The sequence below is a fragment of the Drosophila ficusphila genome, unplaced genomic scaffold (assembly GCF_018152265.1).
Source record: "Drosophila ficusphila isolate 14025-0441.05 unplaced genomic scaffold, ASM1815226v1 contig_106, whole genome shotgun sequence".
Taxonomy (NCBI): domain Eukaryota; kingdom Metazoa; phylum Arthropoda; class Insecta; order Diptera; family Drosophilidae; genus Drosophila; species Drosophila ficusphila.
In genome coordinates, this window is record NW_025063993.1 from 13,981,676 (window position 1) to 13,998,414 (window position 16,739).

Here is a 16,739-nt window from a genome sequence, read left to right on the forward strand (position 1 = left end):
TATTTCGGGAAAATTTCGTCATTATGCTGGTTATTGATTAACCACAATAAATAAGGGTGAAGCAACTAGGTTCCTGGAAGACACCTTGCTGGGAAGAACACCTAAAATTATACCCACCCTGGGCAGCTTTTAATCCCCGGTGTGTAACCACAATCTGTCAGAGGTTGAGCTACTTATAAAAAGACGAAAACAAGCTCATGTGACACTCACGTTCTCAGACGAGTGAAAATGTTTTTTCACCTTTCAATTTGAATACTTTGAGGTCTACGTTTCCCAATGCGGCAAGTGTTGTTTATCCTCCTTGTTTGCTGGTGCCTGAATTTTGAATTTTAATTTCATAACGTACCTCCATGTTATTGTTTTACTTCGGGTGTGGCTGTTGAGTTTTTATTGCGTTACATAAGAGGCTTTAACAAGCTTTGTGTGTGCAAATCGCATGAATATTTGTGCAAGTTTGTCTACTTTTTACTTTGATTTCTGTTTTCCTGGGTATCGTTATCTAATCTCCGAAAGTATTTGTCTGCTAAATTAAAACTGCACGATGATTTTCCTTTTTCCCAGAAGGGTTTTTGAAGGCGACCAATCTGCTTTATTTGTAATTAGCTCAATTTCAATGCTTGCACTTGAACTTGCCTTTTTGCAAAGTTATTTGCACAAAAATGTAATCCACCCACCTGAAAAGCCACCTTTTGACCTTTTTTCTGCCTTTTGCACTAAGCTGATGAAGTTTATGTTTTCCATTGTTGAAAATGGTTCCTGCAAAGTTGAAAAGATAATACATCCCTCACATTGCGTATGCATCGGTAGACAAGACTTAGCTGCCCAATTCCGCAATAATATTCAGTAATTCGCAATTTAAGTTTGATTATCAGATTTAGTCAATTGGAAAATGGTTTAAATGGTCCTTGTGGCAAACGGGGGAATCCAATCAAAACGCACTCTTTCGGGCTTTCATTTAACGAAATTAACATTTATTACGTGTATATATTTTTGCGCTGGTTGGTTAGACAGAAATACATTTTCGTTTATTTATTCTATGGGGTTTAATGTTTGACATTTTAAAATTGTGTTTCTGTGGTAAGGTTTTAATTAAGTTTTGCGTGCGAATTTGAATTTGATTAGGTCCTCTTTAATCGACTCTGTAATAGGCATTCAATTTCGGAAGCAAACAAAAGTTAATGAATTTACTACTTTATGGTTATTTAAACACTTAAGTAAATGTAATGCGGTGTATACAGTACATTTATAATTTTGATTTCTGTTTTTCATTTTAATTTGCTTGGCCTTGACAAACATCACAAACACATGTTTCCTCTTGCTCTTATAAATATCTTTTGTTTTCTGAAATCTAATTAAAAACGAAATTCCTGCTTATCCCGCGGCGTTTTTCGCAATTTCCCGTTTTCCGTTGGCGTTTCGGTGCCTCTAAGTTTAATTTTCCTGTAAGCTCTGCAATTCACTTGAGTGGATGCAACTCGTGCATTTCGTTCCAACAATGCTGCGTCATCATGCGACGCCGTGTGGAGGTGCCAGTGTTGCGACAATATTCGGAAACTGAAAAGAAAAGCGAAACACTCCGTTACCATGTGAAAATGTAGTCAAGTGGGTGCGGAAAGTCTGCGACAAATAAGCTATGCAGCTGCATGTGCTTATGTTAATGTAGTTTACGTTATGTGAACGCAAATTGCCATTAAGGGTGTGTGGGGATTTATTTTAAGTGCCACATGTTGGCGCAGAAGGCCAAAGTTTAGGGAAAAGGGAGAATCTTTTCCCACTTTACATAATTAAATTCGTATTAAAAAATATTTTGTTTTTCTTATTATTATTTTAATTTAATATCTCTGCTTACCGAAAATGTTTTTTATTAACAAATCCGATTTCTTTGTTAATAAAATGATTACCATTAATTTTTTAACTTAATCCTCATTTTCACAATTTTTTGCTTCATTTTGATTTCCTTTTCAATAATTTTTACCTGAAAATGACAAAGCTGCGATTTACTCTGTTGTTCGTATCCACATCCGAGAAAGGCGCACATAAGTAGGCTATAAATTCGGTACTTTGTGGTTTTCAATGGCTTTTTGAGGCCAATTTATTGGCCTGCCAATAGACCGAATGTAAGGTCTCAAATACTCAGCAAATCGGATTTAAACCCCCCGAAAACCCAACAAGTCAAAGCAGTCATTGGGTTTTTGTTATCTAATTTAACAGGGCACAGCAGCATATTCATTTCATCTGGTTTCTCCTTTTTTTTCGGAAATATTGTGTTTCATGGCAATCTGAGCTAATCAATCATCCGTGTTGAAAAGCACACAGAGCCTGGAAGAGTGCCAATAAATTCAGACCAGCGGTATTTTCCAATAAGCACAATGTTTGTTTGATTGTCCTTGTTTGCATTTGTTCCTTTATAATCTTTGCTCTGGATAATTTTGGTTATCTTCAAAGGTAATTGTGTTTGCGGGTCTTCCTCCAAATTCAAATCGAATTGAACTTTTGTTCATCTGCTTGGCATTCGACTCACTTTGTTTCCTTTTAATTATTTTAAATGTCTCCTCGGCAAGTCAACAAAGAAGATGTATAAATAGCATTTTGCCACTTCAGTGTCTTGGGTAAAATTCCACCCTCCTTGGGTTTCGCCTCAAAAATTTTGTTGATTGCCATGTGTGGATATTTGTGGCCTGGCAAGATTAATGATGACGTTCACCGACTGTCCTTGACTCGGCTTTGTGTCACGCTTTTTTTCATTCCTCTTCCAGTAAGTTATTAAATAAATTATACAGTCATCCACAAAGGAACTGATTTCTCGCGTCATCACAAGTCTTCCTGCCTCCATTTTCACAAACGGAAGCCCTCGAAATCTTAAGTGAATTGTTATGTTCAGATGTTTTGTCAATAGAATTGCTTGCTTTGCCAAATTTGTAACCACGCCTATGTATATTTTGAGGCACAAAAATCTATAAAGTAAAAGTTTGGTAACTACTTGGTATTCTGACCCCGCACAATCATTTCCTAGTAAAAGTCATGCTTCATCTTAGATAAATCATTATAAATGAAACGATTTAACACAACGCTGGCAAAAGCGAAAGGTCAAGTGGGGATTGGATTAAAGTCGTTAGTTTTTTGCTGTACAAGTTTATTTCAATCTATTATCTATCTATTAATAAATATAATATTACCTACTAAGCAAGGAAATTGTATTGCTTGCTCTACTTTTTTTTATTTAAATCTGAAATTTATTTCATTCCATTTCTGGGCATTCTCCATATTTCATTTATTTAAATTGGTTTCTAGACTTAACCTTTTTTTACAACCAACTCTGCCATTTAAATCCCCTTAAATTCTCCTTAAGGTAATAGTCAGTAAAAATGGCACAAGCAGTTCTAGTTTCTTTTCTATGCCTGAATGGAGAAGGAATGCGAGTGGAACTGTCTTCTCCAGAGACAAGCACTGATTGACTTGCCGGGGAAGAAGTGGGAGGGTTTTTCCCAGGGAGATGGCACTACTGCGAGAAATTCTGCGGAAGCGTGACTGGATGCGTTCGTAATTTATGGCCAATAAGCAACACCGTAATGAGGTGGCGGGCAGCAGATCCCGAGAGGCGCGGCAATTGCCATTGCATTCAGCACACGTACAACGCTGCGTATGAGTAATGCCGTTCGAAAAAGAGAAATGAGTGTGCGAAAACTAAGCTTTTCCACTTGCCGCTGGCAAGCTGCTAACGAAGCGCTTTCCCCATTAACTGCCGTTGTTTGATTTTCGGATTATCCTGCCCTATATTCAATTTCGGCGAAAGCTTTTCACATTGGAATTACCATTAGGGTAAAATTTTGAAATTGTTCGACTTCGCTTCGTTGGTTAGTGCTTGAAAAGCCATTATAAATTTCTCCTTCCATTTTGGGAAAACTTTTAAACTTGTTAAAACCTGAATTCGTTAAAGCAGCTGGAATAAGTAGTTCAAGGTATTTTGAACTACTTTAGGTGAATTACTGACTGCCGGAATTGAACTAAGGAAACTAAAAAACAGAACAGCAACTAGTATTAATTTTTTTAAATCGCTTCCAAGGCGATGGTGTTAAATGTAATTTCAATTGTTGCAATTGTGCAAATCCCTCTCTTGAATATTTGTTCCTCCAAGGCATGAACAAATAAAACAAGGACACCTCGACTATTTGCATGATGTCAATATTTGCATGGAGCAAACTTCTTTATCCCGTTTGATCCTTTTGGGCTCGCTGCTTCTACCAAAGAATCCTTGCCGACAGCTGGAGCTTTTGCTATCCTCTTCACGTTCCTCCAGTTCTTTTTTTTTTCATTTACATTCCAGTTTTACATTTACCCTGGCTTTCTTCCTTGACGTGTTGACAGGACTTGTTCCTGAAACTGACTCACATTCTCCGTTGGTACTTCTCCGCTTTTAACGAATTGGCAAACACTTTTAATTAACAAGTGGAAAACCATACTGCTAAATAAATATGCACCCTGACATTTTTATGGCTTCCAATATGCCACTTGAGAGCCGAAGAAAAATTGCTGTTCAAAAATGTACTTGGCTTCAGTAAGAAATTAAAAATTGATAACCCCCAAAGGTAAGCCGGAAAATCGTAAAACTAAACTTTATGGCCGGTGAATAATGGTCGAACGAGAAGGGAGAACATTTGTGGTTTGCTGATGAACCCAGTAGAAAACTTGACTGGAAGCAGTAAAAAATGAATTTAAATTTATAGTAGATTTATAAAAAGCCACATAACATCTATTGCAGTATGATATGAATTAAGCCTTTTAACAGAATGAGTTGTAAATTCATTTATTAATGCCTTAAAGTTGCATAGGCTGGGGGAATCTTTTGCATGAATGAGCTTCTTGAAACCTTGAGGCGTAATTGAAAATCATTTAGCAGTCGATTAGCATTTTGCCCTAGTTTATCCACTGGCTCTTGTATGCAAAATTGCATGCTCGTATTGCCTTTGCTTCGAAAAGCTTTAAAACTGAACTGGGCTGTTAAATTTCATTTTGCAAATCCAACATCAAGTTCAAGCTTTAAGGTAGATTGGAACCAGCAAACAAATTGTGCAAACGGAATTATTTGGTCATTAAATTAGCACCAGCAAGGGGAATGCATTAGGGCTGCTCTACATAATAATAAATTAATTAGGTTATGTTCTAGACTATTTTTTTTTGTTCCCTGCGCATCCTATTAACTTTTTCCATCCACGATTATCCTTCGCATCCGGCACCTTATGGTCCTTGAAATTCCCCTCCTGCCTTCCTTGGTTTTTTTCCCGGTCGTATTGCTTACCGCTTTTCATTAACAGAAATCGTGGCATCGGATGCTGATTTGTGTTTGCCTTCACTGTCCGAGGGCGTTTATAGGAAAAGTTTTCCCCAGCTCCCGAAAGACAGCAACAAAACAGCAATTAGAGTGCTCTGGCTTCTGACAGAAGTAAAATGCAATGCCGGCCGGGATTGAATTCCGAAGGAGAAAGTCTGCTGGTAGCTTTAATCCTTTTAAATCCCTGCTACTGACATCTGTTTTTGCCGGGCTGAGCTAAGTTTATCTGAGGTTTTTTTATCAAGCCTGATAAGTCAGCAGGAATTCGAGCGTACAAAATGTTTATCAATGCATCTGCAAAAGATGAGCTGCGGAGCTTCTCTAATCAAAAAGTGGTTCACATAAGCCCACAAATTCTTCTCTGCAAATCCTGTGCATATTCGTCTAATTGTCTATTTTAATTTTAAACGAAAATATAATATAAAGTGTTATAAAAAATATGTTTTTTTTTTGTGTTTAAGTGTAGCTGTCAAGTGCAGCAATAAAAACCGCAGCCTTGTTGGCATTCTGTTCGCGATTTCAACCGAATTAACTACGCACTAAAATTTAGTTAAGACCCATAAAGTTGTGCAAAAAGTAGTCTTGAAAAAGCCACTTGAATATTTATCCAACTAAGATGTTTTGCTTTAAAATATTAAAAAGCCTTCTAAAGATTAATTTCTTTAGCAGCCACAGAATTTTTATTGTAGTATTTTTGAACGTACGGAGACCTCTTTGCCAAGACAACAAATTAAATTTTCAAGCTTTTTGAGCACATAAAATCGCATTTGACATATGAAATTTCTCCATGCTGCCTTGAATGCGTTATGGAACCTTATTATTATGGGGGGAAATCTCCAACTCACCTGTTACTTGGGTGTTTCCCGCCTCCCGTTGAGCGGATGAAACCCTCCGGAAAATGCTCAATACGGCTTTACTGGAAATGCAGAAAAGAATGTATGGTGAATGCAAAGAAGAAATACATATATTTAAATGGTAATAAAATCCGGTCACATAAACGTGCGTTATTGGGTAATTTGCGTGGAATTACTTACCGAAAATTCTGTCCGCTGACGCAGTAAAGCACGAAATTGATGCCAAAATTTGTGATGAAGAAAGCGTGAAAAATATATTGCAGGGCAATTGTTGAATTCTCGTTTCTGGACGATTCCGTCTGCCAAAATTATTAAGAAAAAAAAAACAAATTGAATTAAGTGGAATTTTGCAGGCCAATTAGGAAGTTCTACGTTGCCGTGGCAATTCCTCACATTAACAGATTTCCTGTAGCCTTTGAGCTCATAATAGGGAGATCAATACCATTGATGCAGAATTTTGCATAACTCACTAATGACTGAGTAATGTTTGGAATAAGTAAGTAAGCCTAACGTGTCTCTTCTGTTTCTTCAAAAGTCATGTGTAATGGGCACGTGCCCTTCGTGACCTGTTGAACTCAAAGAAAAGGCCGGAAAATAATTCATCTCTTGTCTGCCGGCCGTCCTTTTCCACTCAATTAACTTTGTGTCGCAATCAATGTTTGAGTTTCGCCACATGTTTAAGTTGGCATGTGAATTTGGGTGTAAAAATTAATCTATCATCTATATATACTATTTATTTGTCTGCCAACTGTGAAGTTGCCCTTTGCACACATAAATTCTGTTAGATCTTTGACAACTGATGGCAGGCCCGTATCCAGAAATTTGTTTTGGGGGGGGGGCTCAAGGAAAAAAATCAATAAAAAATGCGGACTTATTCGAATAAATTCAATAAATTAAATTAAAGTTGGCTTTGTATCAGTCTACTGATCTATACGTTCCTGTTAGGTCAGCTTTCTTCTACTGAAGACTTTTTAATGAAAAGTCTTTAATAGAAAAAATTTTGGAATTCAAAAATTTCGGGGGGTGCCCGGGCCCCCGGGCACCCCCCTGGATACGTGCCTGACTGATGGCATGTATTAAATTCTCAAAAATGGTTCGTTTTTTAACGATGTGCTGACAAATAAAATGACAACTCAACCAGAATTTTACCGAGGCTGCCACTCGCATTAATGAAAAGCACCCTCAAAAAAAAGAAAATTTAATTAACTTGTATTTAATTCAAAGGGACTTAAGTGCTTCAATCGGAAACGTCATGTCATTTCCTGTGAACGCTTAATTAACTCTCGTTTAAAAAAGGAACTTATAAAATCATTTCTCCTTTCTAGGAGTGAGATTCTTGGAAAACTGTTTTAAGGAAATGTATATATTTGCGATTGCCGTTGCCTTTGGCACCTTGAGTATTTGATTTAACACGAATCTGATTTTATTTTTACGACTTGCTCCCGAAGTGCACAAACTAATTAAAGGCTAATTAACACCTATGTGTCGTACACCATGCCAACCACTCTGTTCTCACTTCATGAGGATGTGTAAATGTTTTTTCCTTTGATGAGTGTAATTCCTGGATTTAACTTGACATTTGAGCCAACTGGGCGAACTGCCGTCGGATTGAAATTGGCAGCAGGGGATGTGGCGCACAAATGCCAAAGCATCCATTATAGTTTGCGTTGTCATGACAACTTTACGCCCCTTGTAACGGCCATCTGGGATATGAGCCGGGTCAGAAATTGAGCAGCACTCCTCAGCCATCTTCTGCATTTGTGGCCAGATAATTAGCAGCAGAAAGCTGACGGTAGAGGGCCAAGTTGGAAGACTACTTATTCCGCAATGTTTTGGAAAGGCATAAGGAATGCTTGCACTTAGAAAAAATTGATATTGTTATAGATCACTTTCTCCAAAAGAATAATACAATATTTTAGTATTTATCTCTTTTATAAACCCTGATAAATATCTTTTAAATAATTATATGCAATTTCTATTTCCTTTGATCTACATTAAAAAAGATAATTGTATTTTCCTTGGTGTATAAAAAGAGGAAACCACCACTGATTTGATTATTTGGGTCAAGCCAAAGGAAAGTCCCATTATTGTCCAGGCATAACAATACAGTTTATTCTCGTGCCCCGAGATAATAGAAGTGGCTTCAGCTTGACTGATTGGCCGAGAAGAGCCCGAATTATCTGGGGGCATCCTTTATGTTATGTTTGCATCACTTACCTCCCAATAGGCCTCAATGCGCAGCAGGCAGCTGGGTAAATTGAGGCAGACGAAAACCGTTGAGACAATAAGCAACATTTTGGTTACCTTGATCTGCGATGAGTTTTGTACCTTGCGGCGAGCTGCAAAAAAAAAAAAATATATATATATATAACATATATAGTCTATATAGATGATAACAGAGTTGGGGATTAAGAGACTTTCTTCACACTCGCACAGACTTCATAATTAGTTGGAAATTATATGTAATAGTTGGCAAATTGTTTGACAATTTGTCAGTGTCGCAAAGTTGTCTAAGATTGCAGCTGTCAGAAAGTTTTGCATCCATTTTTCCTCCTGCTTTTTCAGCTTTTTGTCTTTTGTTTTGTCGCTTTTAATGGCAGGCGCCGCTGCAAAAAGGCTGCAAACAAATTCGAAAGCCAACTTAAATGGCTTAAGAAAAAGTTGTTGCCTTAGCCTGGCAGCAGCAAGTTTCCAGCAAATGTCAACGGAACGAGTTCCTAGGCGAAGCACTGACATTTTCCGAGTGGAAAAACCCTTTCAGATGGCTAGGGTTTTCTTACCTGGCTTCTGGGTAATCTCACTGTGGTGTTGGCAATTGTTTATTTGATGTTGCTGCTGTTGCTGTTGTTGCTGCTGCTGGTGCTGTTGTGGTTGCTGGTTGTTGGTTTGCTGCTGCTGCTGCTCATCCGACTGCCTGGTGGCCACATTGTGCTGTCCACTTGGATGACTTCCCGTCGACTTCTGGCGCTTCAGCGATGCTGAAATGCGGTAAGAGGCCACTGCAGATGCCGCTCCGGATGAGTTCGACGAGTTCGATGGCATGCTGTTGGTCTGCGGCTTCCTGCACAACCGAATAACATCGAATCAAATAGTGAATTAGGTGTTTCTTGGATACGGAAAAGCAAATGGGGGAAATATTACATTTATGGCTTCTAGAGTATCAAATGTAAAATAGCTTTATAATATTTGTAACTATAAAAGGGTTTTTAATGAAAGTCAAAGAAAAAAAAACCTATTTCTATTCAAATAGTGAATTAGGTGTTTCTTGGATACGGAAAAGCAAATGGAGAATATAATATTACATTTATGGCTTCTGAAGTATCAAATAGAAAATAGCTCAAAAATATTTATAACTATAAAAGGGTTTTTAATGAAAGCCAAAGAAAAAAAAAACACAATTTCTGCTACAAATATCTAAATACATATTAATGATTTAACTTAGCGCTTTCCAAGTTTTAAATTAAATTAAAGCAAGTAACTTTGCGTGAACCTTTTAATACGCCATTGTGCTTGGTGAGTTTACGGACAATTAACTACGAGAGTTGACAGATTTAGAGTGCCAAAGCAGTTATAAAAGTGTTTCTTAAGCGCGTGTCACGCAAATCGCCTTAGTGGCTTTCCACGAGAGGTCAGGGGTCAATGAGTCGAACAGCGATTATCCGGCGGTCAGTACTTACATCTTGTGCATGGTCAGCGTTCGGCGAACGGTGGCGAACTTCCACACCGTGCAACCCGTACAGGTGTTCAGAACGGCGATGGTGGTGAAGGGCACCGCATAGACGACAATCGAGTCCCAGTAGTTGAAGAGCGACATTTGTTCCTGCGAAATAGAGGGAATCGTGTTTTTTTTATTTTTATTATCATTGCTTTGCTTGCAGTCCGATTGGTTTTTGTGGTCAACCCGTGGCCAACGGGTCGTATACTTTGTCCTGCGAATTGAGTATACGCCACGTGTACGTAATTCAGTTCCACAAACCCAACTAGATTTAATCTTGTTTGGCTCAATAACTCGATTGAGTGGGATTTGATCAAAGCGCCGGAAAAACTCTTTGCTGAAACTAATTCAATTGCTAAACAAAATGGGGTAAAATATTCTTAATCCATTTGCATGTCACGCAGAGCGCTTGGGAAATAACTGGTTGAGTTGGATGTATTTCTAATCAGTCTGGCTTTTTTATTTTTTATAATTTTATTCCAAATGCTAGTGCAACATAAAATAGCAACTCCCATGCTAATATTATCTACTCGCAAGAAATACGGGCGAAACCTTTTTTTAATTTGCATAATCGGCTTGGCGAGCAACTTAAGCGAATTATTTCGAGCTGAAACGATAAGTTTGCGCCCTCAACAACGAAAGTTGACCTTCCGGCCTGTTTCCTTAATCTCAGCATACTTTCCAGCATTTTCTGCTCCGTTGAAGCCATTTTCCCCCGGGACTCTTTGAAGCGGTAAACTATTTTCACTTCATCTTGAGCATTTATTTTCCGCTATCCTCGGGTTGAAAGGTTTGTAACGGTTAAATTCCTGTTGGCCTGCATATTTTCATGTCCGAAATGTATAATCTGAAATGTTCCAGGACACTTGAATAAACCTCGTTGCCAGTTGGCCTGGCTAAACAATCCCATTTGTTTCAATCACAATTAACCAAAAAGGGAAGCCCATAAGCGCATTATCAGCCATTAGAATCCATCCGACTGTTCAGCCGTATTTTACTAACAAAACCATCTGGCCGTGCTGGAATTTAAGTTAGAACACTTTAAAGGGCAGCCGCAATTTCCACTCTAGATATGCAATCATCATCAGTGGGTTTTGTCGTAATTTCTGGCGGCTGCTTTCAATTTACATAATTTGAAGTGTTGGCATTCATCAAAATGTATTACAAGAGCATTGAAATTATGTTAATCACCGACCGGCAAAATCAAAATTGTTGATCAAGTAATTCAGTGCTCAGACTAACTTTGTGCCTTTGCATGTGCCTAAAAATATTCCGAAAATCCATTTAAATATTTCGTCATGGGGGTAGATTTTTCACTAGAATTTTTGGAGCTCTCTTTGGGTCTAAAATAGTCAAAGGGATGATCCCAAAAGGTCAATTTAATTTTTTTATATAAATTATACTCTAGACAGCAGCTTACGAAGTTTGGCAAACCTTAATCTATTGATCGGTTACTTTATTGCCGACTGACCACTTGTGTCAGGTGCTTTTGGCCAGTAAACAGCTCGGAAAAGCCTTCTGGAAAATCCCCGAATGGCTGTCATAACCGTAAAAGCGGTCCGTCTTGACCAAACCATTCAATTTATTTGCTTTCGCTATTTACTTTTTATCCCTCCCAGTTTTTTCTTAGCCCAGTGTGTGTCAAGTGGATCAAAGTGTAATAGCTCGTATATTTTCAATCAACTGACGATGATTATGTCTGCCCTTTGATGGTTGTAATACACGAAATTGTTTTGAAAGTATAATTAATTGTCGAGGGAATTCATTTCCTGTTGGCTGATATCCTTTAAAACGCACTAACTTTGGCACATATAAAGTTTTTATTGCTGCCTAAAATTGAGAAAATATTTCTTTGACACAAAGGGCTTTTATTTCGAATTTAGTAAATAAAGAAAAAGTTTTCCATTCATGCTAAACTTGTGGAAATCCAATTCGAATTTTATTCAAAGAAATCTACACATTTTAAAGTTCTGCAACTGCAATGTCAATATGGAGAATCTAAATGTTACTCATGTCTTTAGGCATCCTTTGGTTAAACCCATTTCCATGCATATGGTATGTGTACTCGACTTTTTCTTGGCCACTTCCTGTGACCTTAGAATGCCATATGGCGATTTCCATGAGCTTAGTCGATTTCAATTTGGCTTTACATCTGCCTCCTAAATACATCAAAGGGCGTCTTTCTATTGATGACTGCCGGCCATAATATCGAACTTAATTATTCATAGAAAAGCGCTTTAAATCGAGTGCCATTCGGAAAACCAATGTTAAATTGCGTAGCTTACATTGCAAAGTCTGGAAATTAGGTAATATCGTCTGCCATAATTTCTCTATTCATTAGGAGTCTGCTATCAGTAAAAGTAAATTTTCCCAGAGTTCCGAGGAGGAGCATCTGTTCGCTTTTCCATTCGGCTTCTACTGCTCATTCTCATCCCGAAGAGGGCTATTACACAATGATTTGTTTCTTTCAATATGCCAACCGCCAAGTGCAAAATGTCTATTTGTGGCTTACATCCGGTGACTGTTTTAAAATTTATGTTGTTCTCCCCCACGAAGAAGTGGTGTGTCTGTTAACTTTTTGCAATATTGTTCATAGCACGTTGCAGCTTCCATTCCTGCCAATTTGGCCCCCTCTAAACCATTTCGCTTTCAGCCGAATCGTTGGCTGCCAGCGGAATTCGTGCATAATTTCCTGGCCGCTCGCCATGTGCCATCTGTTGACTGCCATCCACGTCGCAGTTCCCATCGCTCAAACGAAATTGTTGTCAAACGAAATTGCTGACAATGCGCAAGGATAACACGGGAAAAAGGTTTCAAATATTGAAAATATCGATTGTTTCTATAAGTGTTTTATAGTGGATATTTAAATAATGAAAATAACACAACATTTCAAATTTTAGAATTTAATTTTAAATGTGTTTCGGGGTATTAGATATCTTTTCCATTTAATCCTTTTTATCTGCAAGACTCAAACTTATCTTGAAATTGTATAAATTTAGAAATATTTTATTTTTTATTAGGAACATTCCTATTTTTCTCGGTGTAAGCTCTGTTGATTGAATGCGAAATTTTCCGTTTGAGTTCTTGGTGCTTCGCCCGCTCAACTGATCCATCATCCTACCAATCGAAACGGGGAGCACACGTAGGCGCGACACTTAACGCTTCGTTGGGGCCAATTTGGCTAATAGGCTAGCTGGATGGCTGAATGTCTGAATGTCTGGTTGTCTGCCTGGCTGGGAGCTGACTTTCTTTGCCAGCTTAATTCACCTGGCGTTCTGTTTGCATTGCATTGCGTACGCCCACATATAGTGAAAAATTAGCATTGAATTTCAGCCCCCAAAAAGCGACTGCGACTCGGCAAAGGTAAACAGTTGAAAAAGCAAGTGAAATATGAGATTTATTGGAACCTGAGAATTGGAATTGTCATCCTTGAGACGCACGAGACACACCCAGTTAATCCACGTGCCCGACGGTTGGGTTTTTTTTGGTTTCTGCCGTGTCCTGTCAGTTGTGTCCTGTTTACACTGCGGCCCCAGAAAAAATATTTGCTTTGGTTTAAGAGTCGGCAATGCCCTTTTTTTAGTCATTGTTGTTTGGCCAACGTTTGGGGGGAGAACAAAGGTTTTGTCTTAAATTTTTGCAACGCAATTCGAATTAAAATATAACCGGAAATTGGATCAGGATTAAAACTTAAACATGTTCATAACGAATTATTATTTTTTTTCAGCCAAAACCATTAACATGTTTATAGTAAACATATTTTGCGAAAATTTGGAATGATTGTTGGAATTTAAAAAGCTAAAATAATTTATTAAAATATAATCAGGGTTTAAATAAGATGAAATTGAATGCACCTTTTGATTAACTAAGTAATTTCTTAGGGTATTAAAAACTTCCAATTCAAACTTTGTCTATCCAATCCGAAACACTTTCCCTGTTTTTGTATCTGGTTATCCTTCTTGCCATTTTTGGCTGTCCGCTCTTTCTTTTTTTGGAAGTTGTTTGACCCATTCGTTGGCCAATTTGCGGTGGCCTTTTTTCTTGGCCAATAAATGCTTAATTTGGTCGCTTAACCCACACAGCGGTTGGCTATCCGCCTTTTTGGGCCCAATTAATTGACTAATTGCTCTAGTTTCGGCCAAATTAGTTGACGCTTCGCTTTGCGGCCTCGCGCATGATCCGAATATTTTGGCGGTATTTATTGGGCCTAATTGACAGAGTGTCAATTGCCAAGTTGAGCGAAAGTGACGAAGGGATTCGGGAACTCAAGAGATGTCAAGTCAAAGTTTACCCGGGAAACAGCTGTATGTTTTTGTGACGGATATTCAATTTAATCCCTCATTCTCTGAGCTTATCTTTTTTTCCCCCCTTACAAAACTTTGATACAACAAAATCATAAGCGTTAAAAATATTTGTGAAATATTTTGCAACAATACTGGCTGGCCATTTGCCAAGGCAAACATACAATGGCACTCGAATTCCAATAGCCATACTAAAGGCAGACAAAAATTCACAAATACCAGCACTCCCACGTATGGGTTACCTTTGGGAAACCCAAATAGAGGGGGGCGGAAAATGCCAGATAAATTTCCGTTGTGTCGCTGGTTTCCACCGGCAACCCAAAACGAAAAATTCGAAGCACTGGAAGAATGCGTTTGATGAAGTTTGATTTTGATACGTGACAGGAGTGAGACTGCCACAACTTACAACTAACAGGTACTTTGAATAAAAGCGAGAGCACAAAAAAAGTGTTTGTCACGAATTTATTTGAGAGAATCACAACAAGGCTTTAATTTGTGTCTTTAAGCGGTATATAATTATGTTAAACTGGCACTTAAAACAAAAAAAATAATATTGCAACATTTGTTCTTATTTATAAAATTCAATTCATTAAAGAAAAAGTACAAATGTTTCAAATATGAACTTTTAAATATTCTGTTTGTTTAAAAAGCAATACACACTTGAAATAAAGAATTAAAAGTGTAGTGTTTAAAAGCCAATTTAAAGTTCTTTCCGTAGGTTAATTATAGTATGATGATGTTTAAAAACTTTTTAAACTGAATTAACGAATTAATTGGTTGTGAATAGTTGAGGTTTTGGATTCGATTATGACATAGCTATTGCGAGCATATTTTCATAAACCAGTAGGTGGTCCAACAAGCAGAAAAGATTTGTTTAGAATATCAAAACACTTGAATATTTCCCCCTTTTTTGTGGGAAAATTGTTTGTCTTTCGCATGCGAAATGTTGGCACATTATAAATTGAGAACTATAAGTACTTGAGCACACTCACTTTGTATTCGCTGTTGAGATCGCAAATGGTGGCGTTTAATTTTGGAGCAAAGACCGGCTTGGCAATCAGAATGTAGGGCAGGCAATGAAGACATCCGACCATGGTCAAGCAAAAGAGCACGATTTTTGCCCGGCGAACAGTGCACATTGTTTGTCGCTTCAGTGGATAAATAACTGCAATAAATCGCTCCACGGTAAAGGCAACCACGAACCACACGGAACAGAAGCTGGCCAAGTAGCTGAAGAAGGTGAAAAACTGGCAGAAGTAGTTCCTGTTGTAGATGTCCACGTTGAGGAAGTTCAGCCACTGGGCAAAAAGTCCGGCCAGAAAGCAAGTATCGCTCACGGCCAAAGCGGCCAGGTAAAAACTCGAGGAGAGCTTCCTCAATTTGGTTTTAAAGAATACAAACACGGACAGGATATTCCCAATGCTGCCCGTGCAGCAGACCACGGGGATATAGTACTGATGCACGAAATCCCCAATAAAGAATGCTATCTTCAGCATTTCATCATCCTCGCCAGTTGCTTCCTCGGAATCCATCTCCGTTGCAAATCCACTTGAATTACTATCCGTGGAATTAGAATCCCCCAGAGTTGTGATGAATGTAGCTGCGGTAGAGGTTGACAAATTGCCACCACCGGTGCTCACTATATAATCCATATCTGTAGTTTCTGCAGCCATCATTAAATATTTGTTTTGTTCTTTGGAATTATTAACACTTGATTTCTTCAATTGTACTTCACTTCACTTGATCACTTCTTTAACTTTAATTGTGAGCTGACACACTATTTTAATTGATCTGGTTCGATGACAACTATTAATTGCTTTGCCTTCATTTTGATCGAAAGGTAGAAAGTTTATGTGTAGTTTTTGTTCTCGAAGCCAAACTACTTCACTCAACACATGTCAACAATCCAAAGTTTCAATTGGTTGGTAAATTTTTCTGTGTTTCCGCTTAACTAGATCGTAATTAAGAATTTTATTTCAAACTTTCGCGCAAACTTTTCGCTCGGAAAACTTATTGAAACTCCCGATTGCTGTTCTCCTAGGTGTTTTGAGTTCGTTATAGGCCAAACATTTTTTTTTTTTTTTTTCCCGCAATTCGTAATGATGTAAACAAAGAAGAAACACCGGGTAAATTTAAAAACTTTTGCCACACATAAAAAGTTTTTTCCCCAAAACTTCTGAGGGTTCTTGTTTTCACAAAGCAAAATTTATCTTTGGGCTAGTTTTGTTTTTCATTTTTTTTCGAGAGTCGAAAACTTCTGTTCTTTAGTGGAGGCAATATTTTTTCGATTAATTAGTAATTCCCGGAATAGAATTGGCTTGTTTACGCCAAGAGGCGATTGTGCAATTGATTAAGAAAAATATTTTTTTTGTCTATCCCGCCGGTTTTTTAAATTCTGTGGTGAACCAAATTTTTGGTGAGATGGTTTCTCGGTTAGTTTTTTCCCGGTCCGTCCTGCCAGCAGGACAATGAGCGCGCAACTAAGCCGAGACAATGGACGTGGCAGCCTTTTAAACCGCTTTCTAATTTACTTGATTGGA

The 16,739-nt window shown here is 38.0% G+C and overlaps 2 protein-coding genes across 9 annotated transcripts in view; one reads left to right on the forward strand and one right to left on the reverse strand.

Annotated features, from left to right (window-relative positions):
• The window catches only part of LOC108087418 (protein furry), a 50,191-nt gene that overhangs the window by 19,812 nt on the left and 13,640 nt on the right, over nt 1-16,739 (forward strand). The window lies entirely within an intron of this gene.
• Nucleotides 552-16,505, reverse strand: LOC108087421 (neuropeptides capa receptor). Its single transcript, XM_017184768.2, has 7 exons — nt 15,192-16,505; nt 9,861-10,003; nt 8,964-9,244; nt 8,401-8,522; nt 6,364-6,482; nt 6,175-6,245; nt 552-1,554 (listed from the first exon to the last, which is right to left on the reverse strand). Exons 1-7 carry the CDS (start codon nt 15,873-15,875, stop codon nt 1,457-1,459), a joined length of 1,518 nt encoding a protein of 505 aa, XP_017040257.1. The 5' UTR covers nt 15,876-16,505; the 3' UTR covers nt 552-1,456.

Coding starts and splice junctions, on each gene's coding strand:
- LOC108087421 (XM_017184768.2), bottom strand. CDS start 15,875: ATGATGGCTGCAGAAACTACAGATATGGATTATATAGTGAGCACCGGT. Junction 6,483..8,400: donor GCATTGAGGCCTATTGGGAG/GTAAGTGATGCA, acceptor TAATTTTGGCAG/ACGGAATCGTCCAGAAACGA. Junction 1,555..6,174: donor GGGAAACACCCAAGTAACAG/GTGAGTTGGAGA, acceptor TTTTCTTTTCAG/TTTCCGAATATTGTCGCAAC.